Below are 22941 nucleotides of genomic sequence, written 5' to 3'. Positions count from 1 at the left end.
TCAAATCATGTTCAATCATGTCCACACTCACACTGTATATATATAATGCACAGTTAGATCTTCAAGGAAATCTTACTTATGTCAGAAGAAGAACACGTTCACTTTTCTAAGAATAAGAAATTAATATAGGAGCAGCTTGGGAAAAATAATTTTAACTGAAATTTTTAGTGAATGCTAAAAACTGATAATTTTCCCAAAAGATTTGTTGGCATTTAAGATGAGGCATTAATTTATTTCGGCACTTTTAGCCAAGAATTGAGTTAGGTAAGTCCATAATGAGTTTAAAGATGCAAATGTGTTCAGCTCAGCACTCAAGTGAAAATTAAAGATCAGAAGTTATGATCTACAGGACAGAGGCTGTGAAAAAAGCAAAAAGAGGAGTGATGGGAGAAGGAGAATGAGGACGATGGAAAGAAGAAATGAGGAGAGACGTAGAGGCCTAAATGTGGGTGGAAAATAATAAGCAAAGTGGTATATAATGAATTTTGACTCTTTTGGTGGGCTCTGTGAATAAACGAAGGCAGTCATGGCTGACAATAGCGGAGCCGGGTTAAAGGGGGCTGTTTGTGTGGACAGGTCAGGAGGTTGAGGGTCAAATCTCTCCTATTCATGACACCCCAAGTGTTGCCACGCTCACACACACTCGCACGCACAAATATACATATGTCAGGGGCACTTTCCCAGCGTTTGTGGCTGAGGCAGATCTGGGAGAGTTCAACCTCTGGTGCACTAACTTTTCACTGCGAGGTCAAGGGTGGAGATGGCGTTTGTGTGTGTGGGGGTGTGAGAAGGAAAGTGAGATGGAAAGACAAAAAGAAAATCGTCATTGTTTTGAGCAGATTGCAGGAGACAAACGGAAAAAAGAAAAGAGAAAGTGGATAAACCGCAGTTATTGAGGCTTATATACTTGTGCTACGGCTTTGCTTAAATGGTTGGTTCACCCATATTACAAAAAAAACCCCATATTTTCTTAGCAGCCTCTAGTGGTATATGCCTTGCAGATTTTTTATGGTTTTATTTGTGTAGGTTTTGAAATAACAGCCCAACCCAGAGATTTCTCCCTCCTTGCTTATACATTGCAGATGAATGGGATTTTGTTTCTAAAGGACATTTGGAAAATTCAAAGCAATGTGCCTTTCTCTAATATATATATATGTATTTGGGGGTTTTATGTCTTTATTTGAAAGGACAGCTGAAGATGGACAAGGAGAGGGACAGACAGAGGGAATGACACGCAGTAAATGGCCACAGGTCGGATTGGAACCCATGGCTGCAGCAGGAAGGACTCAACCTTGGTACATTGGGCACCATCTCTACCAGGTGAGCTATCAGGGAGCCCCAGCAATCTGCCTTTCAGAGACAATTCTCTAATTAGATTTTTCTGAGGAGCAGGGACACTGATTCTTTAAACACAGGAAAACTTTGTCATTGCTGCGAGCACCACAAATTAAACCCCATTTACCTCATTGCACTGGAGTGGCAGCCTGACTGACAAATATCTCAAACGTCAAGCAAAATAAACCCAAACTACCTTGCATGATGCATGTGTCCAGAGTTACACTCACACAAACGCACATCTCAACCAATCGGAACACTTTAGTTAGTGTGAGAGAGTGAGTGACTGCAGGTTAGGATGTGTCAAAGTGAAAATGTTTCTGTCTTTGTGTTTGTGTGTTGGGACCGGGGCTGGTAGGCAGCAGAGAGTCGTGACATTCTCACAAGCTTCCGGGACCTTTATTGCTGTGGCAATAATCAATAGCGTTCCCACAGAGACGTCTTTTGGCTGGGTGGGTCAATACCTGTCACTCAGGGTCTGAGCCGTGGCACATACCCTCTTACTCAGCAGCTACAGCAGCCTCACTGACTGCTTGCCTCCTCCCATGTCATCATGTATCTCAGGGGTGTGAAGTTTTCACAATGTAAGGAGTCATGTGTTTTATCTAAATATCCAATCAGTGATTGTTTTCTTTGCACAGAGGGTGAAAACCTATTGTGACTCCAATAATGATGATTTTGATTATTGTTTTTGAATAATCGACTCATCCCAAAACCAGTGGTATTCCTTTTGCAATGATATAAAACAGAGAAAAGCAGCAGAACTACACATGTACAAGAAGCTGGAACCGAATGATTTACATCTTTCGATAAATTACCAATCAGTTGATAATCAGCACTGCTATCAATTACTTTTTTTTCTCAATCTACTTATTGGTAAACTGCTGTTGTAGTTATTTGTTTTATGTTAAACTGAGTGATTATATATTCATCTGTTGGTTCAGGAAAATCCACGACCACTTGAGCTTATGGTACTCTCAACATTTTAAGGCAGTTTCAAGAAAATCAAATCTTTAAATCTTTTAACTCTTCTTTTAGCCACTAAGCAGATAATGAAGAAAGGTTTTTGAGGTGCACATTGTTGCACTAAACTGTCACTATTTAGCTGCATTGATAAAAGAGTTATATTATATTGAATTATAATTTTGTTGAAACACAATTTTTTTCATCATTCTTTCTCAGTGATCTAACCTATCCAACAAGAGCTGTTTCTGTGACAATGTTTTTGTACATTTAAGTAAGCAACAAGTCAGTGTGTTTGTGTATATTTTTAAGAAACTATGCAATAAAATATGTTCAAGTCACATTACAGACGGCATGTTTCTTGTCACAATGGACAGTGTGAGGTTGGGATGTTGAGGAGCTGGCAGCAGTATAGATAAATTGACTTTCAGGCCACTGGGCTGGGCGTTGATGTTTTTTTTTTTTTTTTTACCCCAGGTGGCCAATACTGCTGTTTGACTCAAGCACTTAAACAGAATTGCTTCTGTAAAAAAATGACCTGTGTAAGTCCAGTCTTTACACAGCACCACTTAGTCAGCACAAAGAAGCTGATGCTCAGACCGAATGCTTCGGCAATGCCTGAAATAATGAGATTATGAGGTCAGTGATACAGGTATGATTGCATTATCTGCACTCATGAATATGAAACATAACATCACCAAAACATTTATAATTTTTCATTCGATTTAAAACAAAAAAAAAAGTATTCAATTTTGATGTTGTCTGATAAAATACCTGCACAGTGAATTGATTTTACAGTAGATGATGGCAGGTTTGATGCCTTACAGTCTGGTGTAAAGTGAAGTAGTAGTGGTTTTAAACAGAAAAAAAAAATTCTCCTTAGCTCATCATCTACTTTTATGGTGCCACAGTTTAGAGCCAGTTTAGAGATTTTGATTGCAGAGGCATGCTGTAGGAACTTCAGCTTTTTTTTTACTTTTAAAAACTCAAAGAAATGTTCAATCTTTCACATTTAATCAAAGGTGGGATTACTTTTGTATCTTTAAATCTTGCAAACACTTACACAATCCTAACAAATTACAGGATTTTTGTGAACACCCTCCAGCACCCGTGATCTCTACAAAGTAATGGTGAGATTAGTGTAGACTTCTCTGCTTCTCATCTTCTCTGTTACTCCCTGGATGACGCTGTCCGTCGCCTCGTTGCCAAGCAACAGAGCAGCCACTGTCAAAGAATTCTGGGGGATGTTTAGGCAGCGGCATGCTTGGGGGGAAGGAGTGTGTGTGTGTGTGTGTGTGTGTGTGTGTGTGTGTGTGTGTGTGTGTGTGTGTGTGTGTGTGTGTGTGTGTGTGTGTGTGTGTTGTGGTGGTGGCAGAGGAGGAACAGGAGTGTGTATTGGCCTGAGTAGAGAGTAGCAGGACACACTCTGTTGTGCATTTATATGAGAATTTTCTTTTTAATCTTTTAATCTTTGCCATTATACCACTTGGTGATTCTTAAAGATCCCTTTTACAATCCAGCCTTTTAAATACACCCCTGGTCTCTGATGAGTCAACTTTTGTCACACCAAGAAACACTTGCTCTTCGCACTCGCACTCATGTGTGTTTTTGATGTTTGCAGTGTGCTTTCATTGGTTAAGCCTGGTCACAAGGTCAACCCCTTGACCCCTAACAACACCTGAAGCAATCTCTTGGCTGTTAGAACAGACAATGAAATAAATGGTGATTAACAGAAAAAAAATACATGTTCTTATTAGACTCTGGCAAACAGAATTAATGTATAATGGAAGCTAAAAATGTATCTCTTGTGTGTCACGGCCCTAAGACTTCAACACCTCTCTGTAATTGGCTTCCTGCTATTCTGCCTGTCTCAACCCTTGGTTGTGCATCATATTTCCTGCCTATGTCAAATGAACTAGTCCCACTTTTTTCATGGTTGCAGGATGAAGTTAGTGTAGTGCTGCTCCCATGTTGATCTTTTTAATAAAATACATCAGTGCTCCAGCAGGTAGATACACAGATGAAGGACTTGTTTCTGCACTGAGCCTGTTCAGAAACTCTTTTCCCAAATGTACCTCTTTGTCCATTTGACTCTATGTGTCCTGTCTTGCCTAAACATGCCTCCCACTATAAATTTCAATGACATTCCCTGCCACAGTGTTGCCTCTCTCTCTAACCTCTCTGCTCGGCGCTCCATCCTCTATAGCCATGCCCTAGCAGCAGGGCGGAAATGCCTTCACCAGAGGAGGTTTATTTTAAGGATTCCCCTGTTCCCTTTGTCCTCTCTCTCCTCTCCATCTCTCGATGGGATGGTTTCATAGCCCACCCTGCAGACTGGGCCTCCCTCTCCCCTGCCAGGCCTTTTAGCCAGCGGGTTAAACATTGATTTGTGAATGGAGGGAAGCACAGTGGCCCCTACGTAGAGTGCAGCGGTCCCCTACTGTTTCTGTGTGTACACACACACCCCTACTATACACCACCAAGACTAACAGACAACATGAAAGCTACTGAGCTAAAAGGCCTTCATTCAACGGCTGGAGATTGTTGATAGTGTTTGATTTTTTTTTGTTGCTATTTAGTCTATGATTTTTTAAAACTGCAAAGTTGGACAATGTCCATATTCAGCTGTGTTTTCTCACTAACTGGAGCAAAATAAATACACACAACTTAAAAAACACAAACTAAAGGAACTGAAGTGTCAAACTTGATTCAGAGTTTTACCTTAAAGCAAAAACTGTATTTTAATATTCTAACATTTTGCTGTCAGAAAACTAATGTGCAGATTGAAATGTTTATCATCCACTAAACTAAAGTTTGTAATACTGCAACTGATCCCACATGTATGCATCACTTGCTGAGTTGTCAGTTTTTGCCACACAGATTTTTTAGATCAAAAGATCAAACTTGTGCTGTATTGCATCTTTAATGTGATCACAAGATTTTAAAAAAAAAACCCTGATATTTGCACTGTGGTTCTGGTTCACAGCAAAATCTGAGGGTGTCAAAACTTCTCGGGTACCTAACCCCAAGTAAACCCTGAGTGCCATAAGTGAGGGATGTCAAGGTGAGAGTGAAAGTGGACCCCCTTGACTTCTTACTGGTTTCCCGCCTCTGGAAGAATCAGAGAATGAAAAGGCAAAAAAGAGGGAGAGAGAAAGGAGTGGAGATGGAGGGGTTTGCTTTTCACCACTCAAAAAAAGAGCAATGAATGAGTGACTGGCTGAATGAATGAGAGGAGGGCTGGGGCTGAGAGGGGCTCTGGCCCTGTGGATCAGCAGAGGTTAACTCTGCTTCTTCAGGAGGATGAAAAGGGAAAAAACGGATTGAGCTTTAAAGAGGAGGACCCCCTGCGCCCGGGGCGGGATCAGACAGGATGATTTATTAGAGAGAGAGAGAGAGAGAGAGAGAGAGAGAGAGAGAGAGAGAGAGAGAGGAGGCGTTTGTAAGCATCAAAAAGCTGCAGCGCAGACGCAGCATTCAAAAGTGCTGATATGCACGACATGAGGATGGGCATGATTCAGATTCCAGTTTCCTGATAGAGAGAGACACTCTAAGACTTCTTACCTCTTGAATTATACTCACACACTGGGGCATTAATACAACCGTTTTACGCATGAACACAAGAGCGTGCCAGCTCTCTTGATAGGATGCTGCCTAAAATGCAGTTAGGCCTATATAGGCATGCAAAGACAAAACGCTCTTTAATTTGGTTCTTTTGTTTTTAAGGCATGTAAAAATACTTAAACTGATTATCTTATTGGTTACAGTGTTCATACCAGGAGCGCTTGAGGGCTACAATATTTAACCTTTTAAAATAAATTAAAAAAACAGCTGCACAAGTGCAACATATAAGGAGTTTAAACTGTAATAGGATGTACAAAGCATTGCTAAGTCAATACAAAACGATCGTAAGAGTTTTGCACTATTTTTGCTGTTTTTATTGCATCTTTTTGCATGAAAGCTACTATAAGTGTGATTTTATAGTTATTTTAAATGTAAGACAACGTGACCCCTGTCCCCATCAATCGCCTGTCACATGAGCATCATATAATCCACTCATTTTCTGTCACTCCGGACAACACTTGCCACACAGGCCTACAGTAGGCTGCCCTTTTCTGCAGCAGAATGGCTGCACATGGCTGCGCTGAAGGCATCGCTTTATGTCCAAGTGCCTGGTTACAGCGTTGCACTAGTTTGCTCACACAAGAGAGGGGGCACAAGACAAACACTAAACGTCATGCAGTGCGGTCAGAGAGTAAACAGTGTCGGGATTGTAATCTCTTTTTGGGTAGAAAATAGGGCTGTTGTGTCTTTAAGAGGGGCTGCTGGTCCCTCATCGCAGCTGCTGGCGTGTGTGTGTGTGTGTGTGTGTGTGTGTGTGTGTGTGTGTGTGTGTGACATAGAGGACAGCGGAGATTCATTACTTAAGCAGTACAATGGACATTTATCACCCCGTGGTGTTATTCAAATTCAGTACCAAGCGAGGACCTTCTCCACTCCTCTCTCCGCCTTGCGTCGCGGCAGCAGCGTTTATTGTTGGAGCAGCGTAAAGAAAAAGGCAGGAGGGCAGAGAGACATCCATCCAGTCAGTCAGTCAGTCCGAGAGACCCGTAAAGAGAGGATGGAAGGAAGGGAGGCAGGAGCGTCTGTCCGGAGTGCACGAAGCCCGCTGCCTCTCTCCTGCTCCTCAGCCTCTTTTTTTTGTCACCATCCGACGCTGCTCGCTGGGGGGGCATTTGGACGGAGCAGAGAGATCCGAGAGAACGCACGTCGTGGGAACTGAACCAAGGACGCACCAACGGGAACTAAGGGGTTTCCTTTTTCTTTAAAAAACAAACAAACAAAAAAACAGTTCTGTTTCATCACCAGCTATAAAACACCAGAGAGGAAACAGCACGAACGCTCCAAGTGTCTTTCTTCAAATAGGAGGGGATTTTTTTTTTTTTTTTTTTTTTTTTTAGATTTAACATCCGTGGAAAGCCATTGTGCATCCTGAGGCACCAGAACTGAACCGTCTTTCCCTAAATCGATGACAGTACACAGGTGCAGAAATGGCGAAACGTTTTCTTTGCGTTCTCCCCTCGGACTTTAAAAATGAAAGAAAGTCCAGTTGAGCTGCTTTGATTCTTTTCTTTTTCACCTCTTTTTTTTTTTAGACACTTTGAAAGTAAGACTTTCCGGTGAACCAAAAGGAGATGACATTTTACTTAAAGATGCAACGGCCATTCAGCCATCTTAAGGGCCCAGAGATCTGGACAGACTTGGGGTTTAACTTTGCAAGTAGCAACCAGTGTAAGGGCATGGAGAGATAACGGTAGCTGTAAGAGAAACTAGAAAATAGGATGCTTTCAAGCAGCAGTGGAGAAAGTCACAAAGTGATTGTGGCTGCAACAATGCCTTTGATACTAAATCAAACAATTGCTAAAAAAAAAAAAAAAAAGGATGGACTTTCTTCTAATGTGGCGATCAGCCTCTACATTAAACAAGAGAGTGTGCTCAAGCATTTTGGGATGTACTAGTTTAGAGGAAAGTTGAACTACAGGCTACATTTGAATATTTTTCATCGCAAAAGAATATCTTGAGGTCTAGTTTTCTGCTGCAACAGCTCAGTTGTTGGAAATGCTCAGTGAGAGAGCTGATTCTTTTCAAAGGAAAAAAGGCAAATCCGAGGCAATGCTGAGCAGTGAGAATGTCAAAAAATAATGCACAGTGCTGCAACCCCCTATCTTGTAGGGAAAAAAGAGAAAGAAAACAGTTTTCAGTGTCAGACGCAGATCATACTGTCAAAGGGCATTTAGGCAGCAGTAGCAGGTGCAGCCATGGGCCTATACAATAACTACCCGTGCACACTTGTGATTTAAATAATCAAATGCTTAGTTTCTCCTTTTAAATCTTGGCAGAGGATACACAGAGTCTTTAGCGACTGATTGTCCAAACGCAATTCTTGAGTAAACTCAAATTCAACCCCAAGAATTGTGTATGGACATCTGTTGCTGCAGACTCACATTCATCACTGCTGTCTTTGGCCAAACGCCACACCAAGAATGTAGGCCTCCAAACCACAAAGAAGGCTATAGAAAGGCCTTTAGACTTGTTTTGTTTTGTAACTGTCTCATTTCAGGTAAGATGCAAGCCACATTTAGGATTTTATGGAGGAAAAGACGCCGGACTGGGCCAATAAAGTGGAGGAAATCTTATTCTGCCTCATGTAATGTGTTATTCGGGGTGTGCGTTGTGGTTGGCCCGATTGGTATTTACACTTTGTCGAAGATCTAATCAAGACTGTTTGTTTAAAATGGCAAATATCGACTGGAAGCATTGATGTATCGACTGTGTTTGGCAAATAGTATAAAGCAGTAAGTTGAGTGCTCACAGAGTGAGGCCTGCATGCAGCACAGAGGCACGTTGTGGGTGAGATGAGCAAAGCTAAAAAAAAAAAAAAAAAATTGGACCATCTCAGACACATGGAGTCATGAACGAGGAGAATAAATACAAATGAACGAGGCAGACAGAATAAATTAAAAGAAAGTTTTCGTTAAAAGCTACATTTGGCTTTAAAAAACGGTTTCTAAATAATTCCTTATAATTTATTAATATATTAAGAGCACATTTAGAGCCTATTAAGGCAAAGCTACAACGCATCCTACAGAAAGGGCACTTAACCACGGATATATTACTTAAAACACAATTTTAAAAACGCATTTAGTGCTTTTTAAGACAATATCAAAGGCAGTGTGCTCAGTTCCAAGGTGTACAAACAGAAAACAGACAGAGCAGAAGAGGCCTGATGACTGAAGCTGCCAAATCTCTGGAGCCAAACAGCGTCACTGATAAATCACGTGGGACACTTTTTGGCCCATTGTTGGACGTTTTTATCGTTTTGCATCCTTTTTTTAAAATGGAATTATTTTGCTGCTTAAAACCAGTTCGAATTATTCTTTTCGAAAACTATAAATTACCTGCAAATTAGGCAAATTTTAATCTTAATAAAATAATACATAAAAACGGTGAAAGTTTTTAACGGTTCATGCAAAAAATATATAAAATATTTGACCTCTTAAAGATAACTTCTTATTTCAAATATCAAATTTTTTTTTTTTTAGAAAACGTCGTAATTTTGTTCACAGACCCATCATTTAATTCAAACACACACACACACACACACACACACACACACACACACACACACACACACACCACAGCCAATGTGTGTGTTGTTGAACATTAAAGGCTAACCTTTCTTAATTCCAGGGGATCAGTGCATCACGTTTGCACAAATGCTTCTGTGTGAAATGACTCTGCTACTGTTTCTCTCTCTATTTCAACAGAATATTGGTATATCCTCTAAATTACAACCGCATATGAAATATTCTAATATCGGAAGCCTGTTCTTAAAGAAATGCATGATTTATGCAAACGTTTTTTTTTTTTTTTTTTTTTTTGGTGTTACGTGTTAACAAAAAAAACAACAACAGCAGCATAACAGGGGTGTGTTTCCCACCCAGAAATCCTTTTCTTAAAATAACAATCAGAAGGCTGTAGTGATGTTATAGAGCTGAGTCTTGTAACATTTTGATTGTGGCGAGAGATGCAAAAAAAAAAAAAACCTCTAATCAATCAATCAGTTATTTGCAGGCTGTGAGCTTAGTTTCCATTAGTTTGTGCAGTTTAGGCTGTATATATTTCAACACAGTGTTTTGTCCACTTACAGATAACATGCATTGAGTCTCAGCACTGAATTCCCTGCAGGAAACTATGGGAGCCTGTGAGTGCAATAGGAAAACACGATGGAGGGTAAATCTGGCAACAGTTGCTTTTAGCGTAAAAAAAGAAAGCAGGCAGGTGTCACTTTATTTATTATTTATTTATTTAATAAAATATGTTTTCTCTTATCGCATTTCGTAAACAATCTTAGATGACACAAGAACATAGCCTACACTTACATGTTTAATTAGGGGTTTCAATTTGGTCATCATTATTGAAATATTAGGAGTAAATATATGTTTACTTTAATGCAGGGAATGCATGTTCGTTTTGCTGTTTTTTTGTTACAGAAAAAAAAAGCATTTTTTACACAAGAATCATCCGGTTAGCCTTCTCGATAAAATGCTATTATGTAAAATCATAGTCTTGTAGTTTATTTTTATTGGCTGGTGTTTACTTTATGGCGGTGTTACCACAGACTGGAGATCACATGCGCTTTTTTACTATTTTTTTTACACACACTGTTGTAACCTGGACTGTTCAGAGTCCTTATGATCCATGTGTGTGTGATGTGATGGTGAGGCCAAGTCAACTCACTCACCAACAGCATCGTCACCAGCTCTCCTGTTGCAGCCAGTCAGTGTGTGTGTGTGTGTGTGTGTGTGTGTGTGTGTGTGTGTGCAGGCTGGGGGGCACTGGTTTAGCCCAACACCCCCCGCGGAGGCCCAGGTAATAGTCCAAACCCTGCAGGAGTAATGGAGGAACTCCAGTATTTAGAGAGCTCTCTATAGTTCTGTGACAGTGGAGAGTGAGAGGGAATAGGATGAGGGTGTAAACATGATTTGCACATAAATTATGGAAAACTAACCACTGGATAGAAGATACAATTTAAAAAGATTATACACTCTTAAAAAAAATAAAAAACTTTTAAAGCTTTTGTGTTCTTAATATTGGGGCCAAATAATTCTAAAAAAAAAATTAATGGTGGCCTATAAAGTCTATGCACACAGAAAAATGTCCTATATCATCTCTGTAAAAGTCTCCCTCTCACACACTCAGTGTCCCAGGCCTGCACTAGCTGACACAGTGTTACATTTTCTCCTCTCTAACCCCCTCGCAGCCTCATTAGCATTTCCTTTCTACCGGCCATTATCGCTCGGTTTCCCGTTGCAAATCGGACTCCACAACCGAGAAAAGGTTTTAGGTCGCCCCGGGCGTTCAGGGGAGGGCAGCCCGGAGGCTAGACCTCGACCTCCCGCAGTGGTCCTGTAGTTCACACCCCACCCACCACCACCATCACACTCACACACACACACACACACACACACACACACACCCTCCACCCCCCCACCTCTTATGAATATTCCAGCTGAGTGGGGCTATAGGACGGTAAAATCTCCCTCAAGTCTCGTCTAATCAGCCTAAAACTGCAGTGTGATCACAGAGCTGGGCTTAAATCGATCAGATATAAGCTATCACCAGGAATTATCGAAGCGTGATGTTAAATTCTAATTGAGAAAAGCGTTTGCTACAGGCCTGTGTGCGGTACAGGCTGCTGGAGCTCCTTGCAGCCAAAACTAGACTTTATGGTGACACTGTAAAGTGTAGAAACACACAATGTGGTGTTTGGGACTTGAAATATTTATAACATTTACATTGGAGGATGAAAATCATAACATAGACGACTGTATAGAAATTCACTACAAACAGATGATTCACTGCAATTGCAATACTCTTTGTAAATTAAAGAGTAGGCTAAAAATTCATTTCCATAAATAAAATATATGTTTAAATTGTTATTTCTCTACTGTGTTAATAACTGAGAATATTCCATCCTGTTAATGTTAGTGAAATCAACAAATAATACTTTTTTAATGTGGAAAAATACTTTTAAATTTCAGAATTTACAGTATAAAAGCAGATATAGGCAGTTTATTTTTTTTAAAAAAAAAGCTTTTAATCTGTTTTCATTTTGTTGGGGGAAATATCAGAAGCAATAAGAAGAATAAAACATAATAAACAAAATATATTTTTTTAATCACATACAAGTAAAAAAAAAAGGAGAAATTTTTTTTTTTTCCTGTAACACTGTATTTGAACACTCCCCAAATTTATTTTTCCAAGCACTTCATAAACATTTAAGGAATTGTTTATTACCCACTATAAAGGCAGTTGTAAACACAGAAAATGTGAGAAACGGACAACAACTGTAACTCCACATGTGAAGCATCCATATCTGGCTATTGGTGTATAACCATAAAATGTTGTAATTGTTGACAAATACATTCAAAAACACTTAAAATGTCCTTATATATCTGCTTACAAATACATCTGTTATAAACAATTTAATAAATGTTGACATGCGGCTCATGTAAAGTGTTACCTTTTCTTTTCTGTCCTGGCGAACAGAAGGTCATTGTGGCCCCCACGATAAGGTCATTCTGTCTTTCAGTCATGCTGGAGGAGCAGATGCAGGGAGATGAAGGTTTACACGCCAACTGTAGGTATTTACACTTGCACCTGGGTGGTTGACCAGTACAACCAGAGCTTCACATGGCTGCCCTTTAAACCTGTCCGGCTCGATTAAAAAATGTTGGTATTTACGCAAACGTCCACAGAATTCCAGTCTCACAGTTTCCACATTTATTTTTTTTTGCTAACCATCTTTGAATTTCCACTCATTTTTGCAGACCAACATCAATCACCTCAGATGTCATGGTGCAGGCTGCACATCCACAGCGTCCAATGGGGTGACGTGTTGTTGAGATGTGGGGCGGGGGGAGTGAAGAGTGCAGAAGATGTGGTGAAAAGGCAGTTACAGAGATGTTAAGGATATGTTTATATTCCGCATTTCATTTTCTATCCTCCATGAAGAGTAGAAATAAACACAACATTGTCTTGGTCTTGTAGTTGGTAGTCCAGCTCCCCCTGAGGATTAGAAAATACACAAAATATTCAATATTCACACAGAAATGTCTGTCTTTACTTTTACAAATATGTGTATTACTCCTGTGTTACCATTGTGGGCCAATCAAGGACAAACTTTTCATTTAATTTACATCCTGTGTTGCGTCCTGTAATTGAATCAGTGGATTGAAATTGAAGCGTTCAGACTGTGTGTGCATGTAAATATGTGTTCAGATATGAGACCCCAAGGACAAACTTGTCTTGCAGCTGCTTTCCAATGATATGAAACATTAACTGACTCTGAGAAAATGAACAATCTCAGTGAACATATAGGGCTAACCTTCACACTCACACAGTCCTCACAAAACGTCCACACAAGCATTTCTAAACAGTTATAGGGATCTAAACATGAAGACATAAAGCTGTATACATGATCTTCAATCATTTTACACCATAATAGTACATCCTGAAAACAGACAACATAGGTTAAAAGAACTTAAAATTAAAATAATGCGTGTATTCTACAAGCTGCTGGAAACACATGTACACTCTGTACACCATCTGACAGTGAACGTGGCTCCCAGTGCTCACCATTAGCTCCCAGTCTGCATCATTGATAAGCACCAGAATCCCAGGTCTCCTGTGGGAAAACACATTGTTTTGAGTCCGACACATTTCCCAAAGGAAAACACAGACACAAACACACGTACACATATGTGTAAAAGACACAAACAGGTAGAGCAGGAAAGCCTTCACAGATGCACAGAAAAATGCAGATACATAAAAAAAAAAAAAAAAAGAAAACACACAATATAAACTTAACTTAAAAGAGAAATAGAAATGTATTGCTTTCTCAGGCAGGAGAATTTATTTTCCCTCTGAATGTAAGCCTGTCCAATTAAGCCATATATTGAGACAGCCTGTGTTACAACAGTTATAACTACAGTAATGTAGTTTGCTTATAAAAAACACAAATATATTAAAACACCTGAAAGTAACATTTAAAAAAACAACAACATTTTGCTGTTTCTACTGAAATCTTTTCAGGACATACATATATATAATATATATAATATATAGCTAAACATAGCGTAGAGAAAATAAGAAATCAAGTCTGATGTTTTAATTTTCATCACTTCACTGTATAGAATTCCTAGACACTTAGTGCATTGAAACAGCTCTATCTATGAATATACATAGAGCTCTTGTATTACAAATCACAAATTCCCAAATTGTTTTCTGGTCAACAAGGACTGATAGTAATGACGTTTTTTTTAATATAAAAGAAACATAAGAGACTCAGGTAACAGAGTAGATTGTGGAGGGGAAACAAACTGTCACTAGAAATGAATGGGGGCCCAAAAATAACAGAAGAAATAAATAAATAAACAAATAAAACCGCCACCCTTCAGAAGAGGATAATGGGGGTAATGGGGGAGGGTAACAACAGGCACCTATGGGTGCAGATTTAGTACGGTGTCAGGTTTTTTTTTTTTTTGTGAAGGCCACAGAAGAAACTGAGTAATGTGGATATCGAGATAATGCCTGGAACAGACACTGATGCCTCTCATACTGTTCAAGTGAGCTTCTCTCCACCTTGTGGATGCTCTATGACGTCAATGAGAAAGGGCAATGTGAGAGGAACCTGTGAGTACAAACATGTGGCTACACAAACACACACACAAATACAAACACACAAACAGGGCTGCATTGAAATGGATGAAAATATATATTTTTTGAAGGTATGGATTGTAAATTGTAATCACACACAGCATCCATATATCTTTTTTTAAAAGATAATGAAGAAAACATCTTGATGATGGTTTGCTCAAAAACTCTGTGTTCTGCCAACACAGAGCACACACAAACACACATACATCAAATCTATAAGGTTTATAGGTAGGCCAGCTTTTTCTTCATTCATTGGTTAGGTGGAGCTATAAATAGTCCTGCACAAAGGCAGCTGTAAAAGTCAGCCAGTCCTATAAGACTGCTGTGAGCCCTGGACCCCCCACACACACACACATATATATATATATATACATACGTGTGTGGGTACAAACACACAAGCTCACATGCACACACACAATTGCACACAAGTAATCATCGAACTGAAACCCATAACCTGAAGGCCAGACCGTTTTCCCTCCAGCATTTCAGCAGTTTTAAGTAAAAAAAATACTTCAGAAAGCTCCTCGACTCAGTTATATTTTAAAATGTACCATATATTGAAAGCTCTTCTTTCAATATATGGAAAGTAAATGTATTTAATATTATTTATCATATTTGGCAGTTAAGATTTTTTTTTTCCAGTGGTGGTGTGATGTATAACATATCCTTTTAGGTTATCTTGCTGTACACAGATCAAGTGTGTGTCAAGTGCACACACACATACTCACACAGAGTCTCCTTGGACAAAGAGCTCGGGCCGTTCCTTCAGCAGGTTCCGTTGGATCCAGACCAGCAGCTGCTTCACGTCCCCTGGAAAACACACACACACACGCACACACACAAATATAAAGCCCATACACACACAAAGCCCATACACAGGCAGACAACAGAGGTCACAGGTCAGGGGTTAGGGGTCAAGGTGCATGGTTCCAGCCCCCTGGTCGATGTGACGCGACGGTAGCACCAGGCGGGACAAGGCTGTGTATATGTGTGTGTGTGTGTCTGTGTGCATGTATATTTATGAGTGTATGTGTATGTTAGGGGGGAAAGGAGAAGGCACTGGAAATGGGGGGAGGGTTGACTGATGTCAATGGCCAAGAGCGACATTGTTCACCTTGGTTAGAGAGAAATAAAATGAATGATTTGTGTGTATTAATCTAGAATCGACTGAACAGATTAGAAAACAAAGACCATCCACAGCGTGATGTGTAATTTTCGAAGGTTAAAATAATAATAAAAAAAAAATTATATTAAGCCAGACATTTTCCAAAAGCATCTACTTCTTTTAAAATAGAAATGCAATTAGATTTCTTCCAAGCCTCATACTTTGTAGTTAAAAATTTGCGCAGGACCAAAAAAAATTAACAGAAAATCCAATTTCGCAATAATAATTTTCTTTGTTAGAGTCGGACATTAAACCGTCTGAGCTTGAATATCAGCGATGCTTGAATTTTCTACGAGTCTGACCTCTCGAACAATCAGATTGACCTTGTCTCAACAATAGGTTGAGCCTCACTCAGGCTGGCTGACAAAGAGAGTTTTTAGGATAAATCCCCCCTAAACAACTAATAATGAATATATTACAGTTATGGTGGCCGTTAACATTAAGATCCAAGGTGGTGTAAGAGCTTTTGATTCTCTGTGTATTAGTGCTTGGCGTGTTTTTCTTACAAAACTGTACGTTTTGTAAGGAAAATAGTGGAATAGTATGGACACATGCCACAAAACACACAAATATAGTATTTTCCTGTGAGCATTTCCTGGTTGTGTGTTCGAGTGTGCGCCGTGCGTGTATGTTCACGGCTGTCTAGTTAATGTACAGGAGAAGGACGATTCGCAATAACATTGAGAGCAGGACTGCCATTTCTGCTAGCCATATCTCTCTCTCTCTCTCTCTCTCTCTCTCTCTCTCCACACACACACACACACACACACACACACACACACACACCATCAAAATGTACAGTATCGGCCTCCTTGACCAGTTTACACAGGAACAGAAGAACAGGGGGGGGGGCAGAGAAAGAAAATAAATAGGAGAGGGAAAAAGAGCAAATACATGACAAGAGAGCAGGAGAAGGAGAGAGCAGCAGCAGATGGAGCAGATACGAGGGTATGAGGACGACAGCGAGTCCTCCCAAACCAGGTGTAAGAGAGCTGTGATGTCGAAGCAGGTAGGCGTCGAACCACGCAGGGATTCCCCATGTTCAGCTGGACCAAAGGCAGTGCTAATATCACGTTAAACCAGCACAAAGGCTACAGTTTTTACATGAAATACATTCAGAAAAATGCAGGAGAAAAAATGTTGCCTGCTCACAGTAAGGTCAAATGTGGATTTTATTTTACATTTCAAGGAATTTAGATTTTTTAGATTTATAGAATGTGGGCTTACATTCTGCATGTGTGAAATTACTGAGACTTTGGTGTCGAACATCTTCCAAAAATTCACCAAAATACAATTTTTGGCTCCACAAAACAGATCAAAATGTTTCTTTAATTATCTGTGGAAGAGTTGCCTTAAAAAGTTTAAGGTTTAATATATATTCATCCATAAAATTGCAGAAATGACAGTGCTCCCATTTTAGTAAACCAATGCTTGATTACAAACCCATAATACAAATACCCAGAAGATGCAATAAAATTAAATATAAACGAAGAAAATGTAAAAAAACCCACAAAATTATGAAAGAAAGAAAGGCCTACTTGCGGCATTTAGCTTGTGACAATAAAAGATTCATGGATCTCTAGAGGCACCAGCCCGGTCACTGTGGCTATGAGAGCAACAGACTTGAGTGGATGATATGTGATGTATAAAGGTGTGTGAGAGCGGGTGCGTGTGTGTGTGTGTGCGTTACTGCACATGCACCCCCAAGTCTGTGTGAATGGCGTTCAAGTTAATTGCAGTGCTGTCGGCCACCTCAGTAGTGTAATGATAGTGCTGGTTTTCTACGGTTCCAGGACTCCATATAAAAAAAAGACAAATACCTCCCCTTGCAACACACACACACACACACGCATACACACACACACACGCATACACACACACACACACACACACGCATACACACACGCACACACACACACGTGCACACACACACACACACACACACACACACACACACACACACACACACACACACACACACCAGAGTACTAGGTAGTGAATATTGACCTACACCTCTGCAGGGCTAAAAACAGAACTAATCACTACAGCAGTCATAACTCCTTCTTTGTGGTGACTCCTTTCTTTGCTCTCTTTCTCTCTGCCTTTGACTATTGGTAATTTTTCTCCACCATTACCCCTTATTCGCTCTTTCATCCTCTCGCCCCCCATTTACTCTTTCATTTGATCTCTCTCGCTCTCTCCGTCTCTCACACACACACTCTCACACACTCTCTTTAATTCTCTCATAAAAACTCTCCTCCCCTCTTTCTCTCCTTCATCTTTAGCTTTGTCTTTTTTTTTATTTCCCTTCCCCTAAACACACGCACACACGCAAACATGTAAAAAGTTGCACACAGAAAATAAACAGGCCGTCTTGGCTCGATAGGCAGGTCGATAATAATTCAAAGTTTCATCAGTTAAGATTTTTATAACAGAAACAGTCATCAGGCGCTGCCCTTTTAATGGCTTTCTTGTAAAGGTTACACACATTTAAATCATCCAGTCTGAGCCCAAAAAGACGGGCTTATATAAATAAACTGTGTGAAAAAATGCAATGTAAAGATAATTAGCAGTTAGAGAGGTGAAAAGGAAAGAAGGACGGCACAGACGGACAGAGGTGAGGGTTTTTGATGGCGCTTTGAGGTCCAGGTAGAGGGGGAAAGGAATATGAGGGCGCAAACGGACAAGCGAGAGGGAAAATGCGTCACCGGCTCCTAAAGCATCTTGGGATAGCTGCGTTGCGTGGGTGGAAAGGAGACACGGAGGGAGGGGAGGGAAAAGGCGCCATTTTGACACCGATTCAAAACCGTGCCCGCTTTTTCTTTTGTGCGTGCAGTTTTTCCCCCTTCCTTCTCCTTTTGCTTTTCTGTCTTTGTGCAATTATGATGGTCATGTGAGGGGGGGGATGAGCTATCCATCTTTCTGCTGATGTGAGGGGCAAAAACTGTGTGATCCTTAGACCACGGGGGTTTTGTTATGAGTGTGTGTATGAGATAGAGAGAGAGAGGTAGAGAAAGAGAGAGAGAGGTAGAGAAAGAGAGAGAGAGAGAGAGTGAGTGGGGGTGGGGTCTTTCAGTCGAGGGTCATCAATCACCGGCTGGGGTCAAAGAGAAATACGAAGGATTCAGAACCAATTATATCTGCCTTCACTGCTGCACCCCTTCTGTACTAACACACCCACACACACACAGACACACACACACACACACACACACACACACACACACACACACACACACACACACAGACACACACACAGACACACACACAGACACACACACAAGTAACTCGAAATTAGTTCGGTGCAACATTTTCAGGATCAGCAAACCTGCCAGACACACAAACTTAAGATCACAATGAGCAAATACAGCCAGGAAATGTTATGTCAAAATGTCCGTGCTCTTGTGACGCTAAAATGATGAACTTTGTGCACCACATGGCAAAACCTCAGATTTTCTAGTGCTGTGCACACACACACACACACACACACACACACACGCACATGCACACACACGCACACACACACACACACACACAAGCAAGGTCATATCTGCCTGACATTCCCTGTTCTGGTCAACTTTTGTCTTTTTGTTGTCGTGGTAACATCAGCGCCATGGATGAACACCCTTTGTTTAGTCAAATACCAAAGACACATATTTCTTTCATTTGTTCTCTCTCTGTCTCACATATACACACACACATACACACACAGACATACACACAGAGACACACACACACACACACACATAAAATCACAAGACATTTTAACTTCTAGGCAACTGCCATTCACAGCATTCACTTTTCCTCTCCTTATTTTCTCAATGGCCCGGGTCCTGAGGTGAGTTTGGGGAGTAAAATCGGGCTGCAGGCAGGTTTTCCTTTGACTCTTTCATGCTGAATTTAGTGACCCATATGAAGGAACCTGAATCCCTCAGCAAAATAAAATCTAATCAATTTGGATCCAGAGGTGGAAAAGTTTTTATGAAATGAGAAATGAGAACATGCCTGCCAAGTCAGCCAAAATGACCTCAGACTCAAAGAGTGACTCGCTCACAGAAGAAAAACATCCCTTTTACCGCCTTTACTATCTCAACTGACGTCTCGACATTACCAGTGGACAACGTTTAAAGTGAGAGAGGCAGAAAGGATCAGTTTGGAAGCAGAACAGGAAGCAACACAGATAGAAAGGGTGATGGAAGGAAGGAGGAACAGGATGAGAAGAAAAATGATGGGAGGATAATGGCTGGTGGGAGGAAGTTATAACAGTGTCAAGTGCAAAGGGAAAGCTATTATATGGCTTATTTACATTTGTTTTAAATGCTGGTGATGGGTAAATATAATAGCAATGGAATAATTTTAAATACTGACCCGTCTAGTTGCCAGATTTTCCTGTTGTATGATACTAGCATAATGCCACCGAAACATGGAACTCAAATGTCTGATATCGATGGAATATCAATTAAGGTCAATCTGAAGTTATAAAATCCTGTTATAACACTGTTGTGTTATATAAACAGATACAATGCAAGGATATTTTAAAAAGATTTTAAAATTTTCTGACAAATTTGGGATGAAAATAAACAAGTATTCATAGTTTGTGAGGCGTAATTAATAAAGTTTTAAAAAAGTGATCGACAGTGTGATTTGGTTTCTTAATGAAATCTATATTATATCTTTAAAAACATTTATCCTACCTGCCAGGAAGGAAGCAACTGGTTTTCATTAACTTCATTACGTTGTGACCATCAACATGATGAGGCTTCAAACTTGACATGTAATCCATTACGCTGAACCTCGTCATCTAGTTGTACTTTTTTTCATTTAACTTGCAGTAAAAAGTTGTCATTTGGCAGGCGAGATGCTAATCTGCAGTAAACGGACTAATGGCTGCATAAACACTGGGCAGGACCCTTAAGTGACAATTCTAAACACTCATTAGGAACATGTGTCATCCTTGGGTTTCCTGAGATGCGGCTATTTGACATTTTGTAACCACAGTCTGTAAACACACCAGTTATGCACATGCACATGCACAGACAGGTGATACTCACAGGGGTCCGATTGGCTTGGAAGGGTCACATGATGTTCCTTCACACCATTAAAAAGCAGCTCCGCTCCGCCGCTAGACAAAAGAAAGTCAGATAGATCAATGGAGAGTGGTTTTGTGGCTTTCCATCACCAGCCGTCTAACAACACTTCAGATTTTATAAAAACAAAAGCACACTGTGGTGTTTTTCCACACAACACAGGAATAACTGTTAATACAGGAATAATTGGGTACAGGAACTACTGTTTTACCTGTTAACATAACATGAAGTCTAGAAGAGTTGAGAGTACGTAAAAGTTTTAGTAAATAAAAATACTGCTGTTTAATCCTGCCGTTAACGCTCATGAGGAGCATTAAGACAACAGAAAAAGAAGTCAGAAGTAGATCAATTCTTATGTCCCCACCATCAAGGTAAAAACACCTTTTACAGATAAACAACGCACATACATTTAAGTGACTTAAACAGGTTGCAGGATTAAATATAGAAAATCCATTACTCAAAGGGAAAAAGGTTGTGTATGTGTGTTTCAGTAAAGAAACTAGGGGTCTCGAAAGAAACCATTAAGACAGGGGACAAATAGAACTGAATAAATGAGTGAATAGACATGATGAATGCAGATGCTTTCATAAAGGACGGAGAGAGTCAATGAATAGTTTGTAGATTGAAAATGATGTGAACACCTATAGAAGAATGGAGGTGATTCCAGAGACTAGGAAGTTTGTTTTTCCTTTAAATTGTCACTCATCTGTATATAATGTAAATGTTTTTATATTTGTCAACTGTCATTCTCGATATTACATTACATTACAGTCATTCCTTTTTTATCTCTGCTTGCATGAAGCAATTGCGGACAATGTTACAAATCACTGAGCATGGCAGCTTTATGACAATATTGTATTTTTTATAGAATTTTGTAGTACGATTAAGTTCTTGTCAGATATTTAATTCACTGAATGATTTTTTCCATTGATTTTCCAGAAAATTAAGTAATGCTTTATTCTAAAGGTCTGTAACTTTCAGGGGAAGTTTCCAAAAAAAAAACTGAAGGTAATTGTGTAATAACTGTATGTACTGTTACTGGTGCTCCTTGTTTGTATTCATTTTACCTGATAAATGTCTGAAGACAGAACTCTTGTTAACTGTTAAGAGATTTGCATGATGATTTTTTTATTTCTTTCACAAGACACAAGAAGTTTATGATGATGTTTAACACACCTGTCCGTTAGGCTTTATGGGTTGCAACTGTGAAGAGACAGTAAATATTGGTCGAATGAAGACAAAGGTCAGAAATAGTCATTTCAGATTTCAGTTATCTAAGTCGTGAGTCTACAAACAGTTATTGAGCAGTTTGTCTTAATGACAGGAACAACTGACACTTTAAAGCTAATAAAATATTAATCTATGATTGGGTCTTTTCTACCAACTGATCCTTTCTATGAAATAAGAGGGAAATATGGCACCCACAGTCTATTTCTGTCATATTTAGTGTTTTTATTGTTCAGGGATCATACCAAATCCAAACTAGAGACTTGATGTTGGCTGCTGTCAAGTCTTTAGGGAGAAAAGTCTCAAACCTGACTTTAATCCAAGTCATGAAGTCCATTTTATTCTGTAGTTCATTGATTATGCTCAGTAACAGTCGTGGCTTGTTGTTGCCAGACAGACTTTGCACATCCGTCTGAAGCTGCTGAGAGGAACGGTGTCTGTGTCTCTCCTGGGGGAGGGAGGGGGGAGGGAGTGAGATAATCTCAGTGTTTAATGTTTTACAGGCTGCACAATGCAGCGTGGGCAGAATAAGATGTTAAAACACAGTCAGCTGACAGTAATACTCATTTTAGTTTGGTTCAGTTCTCTCTCTCTCTCACACACGATGATGGATAATTCATAAACAAACTCAAAACTCGCAGACAGCTGGTTGTTACACTGACTGGAGCTCCTGTTTAAACAAACGGAGGATGGCGACACAAACACACACTCATACAGCAGCGGTCCTCTAACGCTTTGTTTCACATTATACCGATACAGGCAGACACACGTCCGGGGTTTCTAAAAGGGTTTTAAATTCGCCTACCCAAACTCCAGATGAATCGCTATGGGCGCTGCCATACTGTCGGCACATGCAGGAAGTAGAGGAAGGGGAAGTCGGAA

At 40.0% G+C, this 22941-nt stretch overlaps 1 protein-coding gene across 1 annotated transcript; it reads right to left on the bottom strand.

Moving 5' to 3' along the window:
* Window positions 1-11840: 11840 nt before the first annotated feature.
* urm1 (ubiquitin related modifier 1) lies at window positions 11841-22941 on the bottom strand. Its single transcript, XM_051413494.1, has 5 exons — window positions 22865-22941; window positions 20797-20867; window positions 15309-15390; window positions 13501-13549; window positions 11841-12930 (listed from the first exon to the last, which is right to left on the bottom strand). Exons 1-5 carry the CDS (start codon window positions 22897-22899, stop codon window positions 12862-12864), a joined length of 306 nt encoding a protein of 101 aa, XP_051269454.1. The 5' UTR covers window positions 22900-22941; the 3' UTR covers window positions 11841-12861.

Source organism: Dicentrarchus labrax, unplaced genomic scaffold (assembly GCF_905237075.1).
Source record: "Dicentrarchus labrax unplaced genomic scaffold, dlabrax2021, whole genome shotgun sequence".
Taxonomy (NCBI): domain Eukaryota; kingdom Metazoa; phylum Chordata; class Actinopteri; family Moronidae; genus Dicentrarchus; species Dicentrarchus labrax.
Note: the sequence above shows the minus strand (reverse complement) of the source record. Positions and strands in the feature narration are given on the sequence as shown.

Coding starts and splice junctions, on each gene's coding strand:
- urm1 (XM_051413494.1), bottom strand. CDS start 22,899: ATGGCAGCGCCCATAGCGATTCATCTGGAGTTTGG. Junction 15,391..20,796: donor TCCAAGCCAATCGGACCCCT/GTGAGTATCACC, acceptor TGTGTTTTCCAG/GGGACGTGAAGCAGCTGCTG. Junction 13,550..15,308: donor TTTGTCCAAGGAGACTCTGT/GTGAGTATGTGT, acceptor GTTTTCCCACAG/GAGACCTGGGATTCTGGTGC.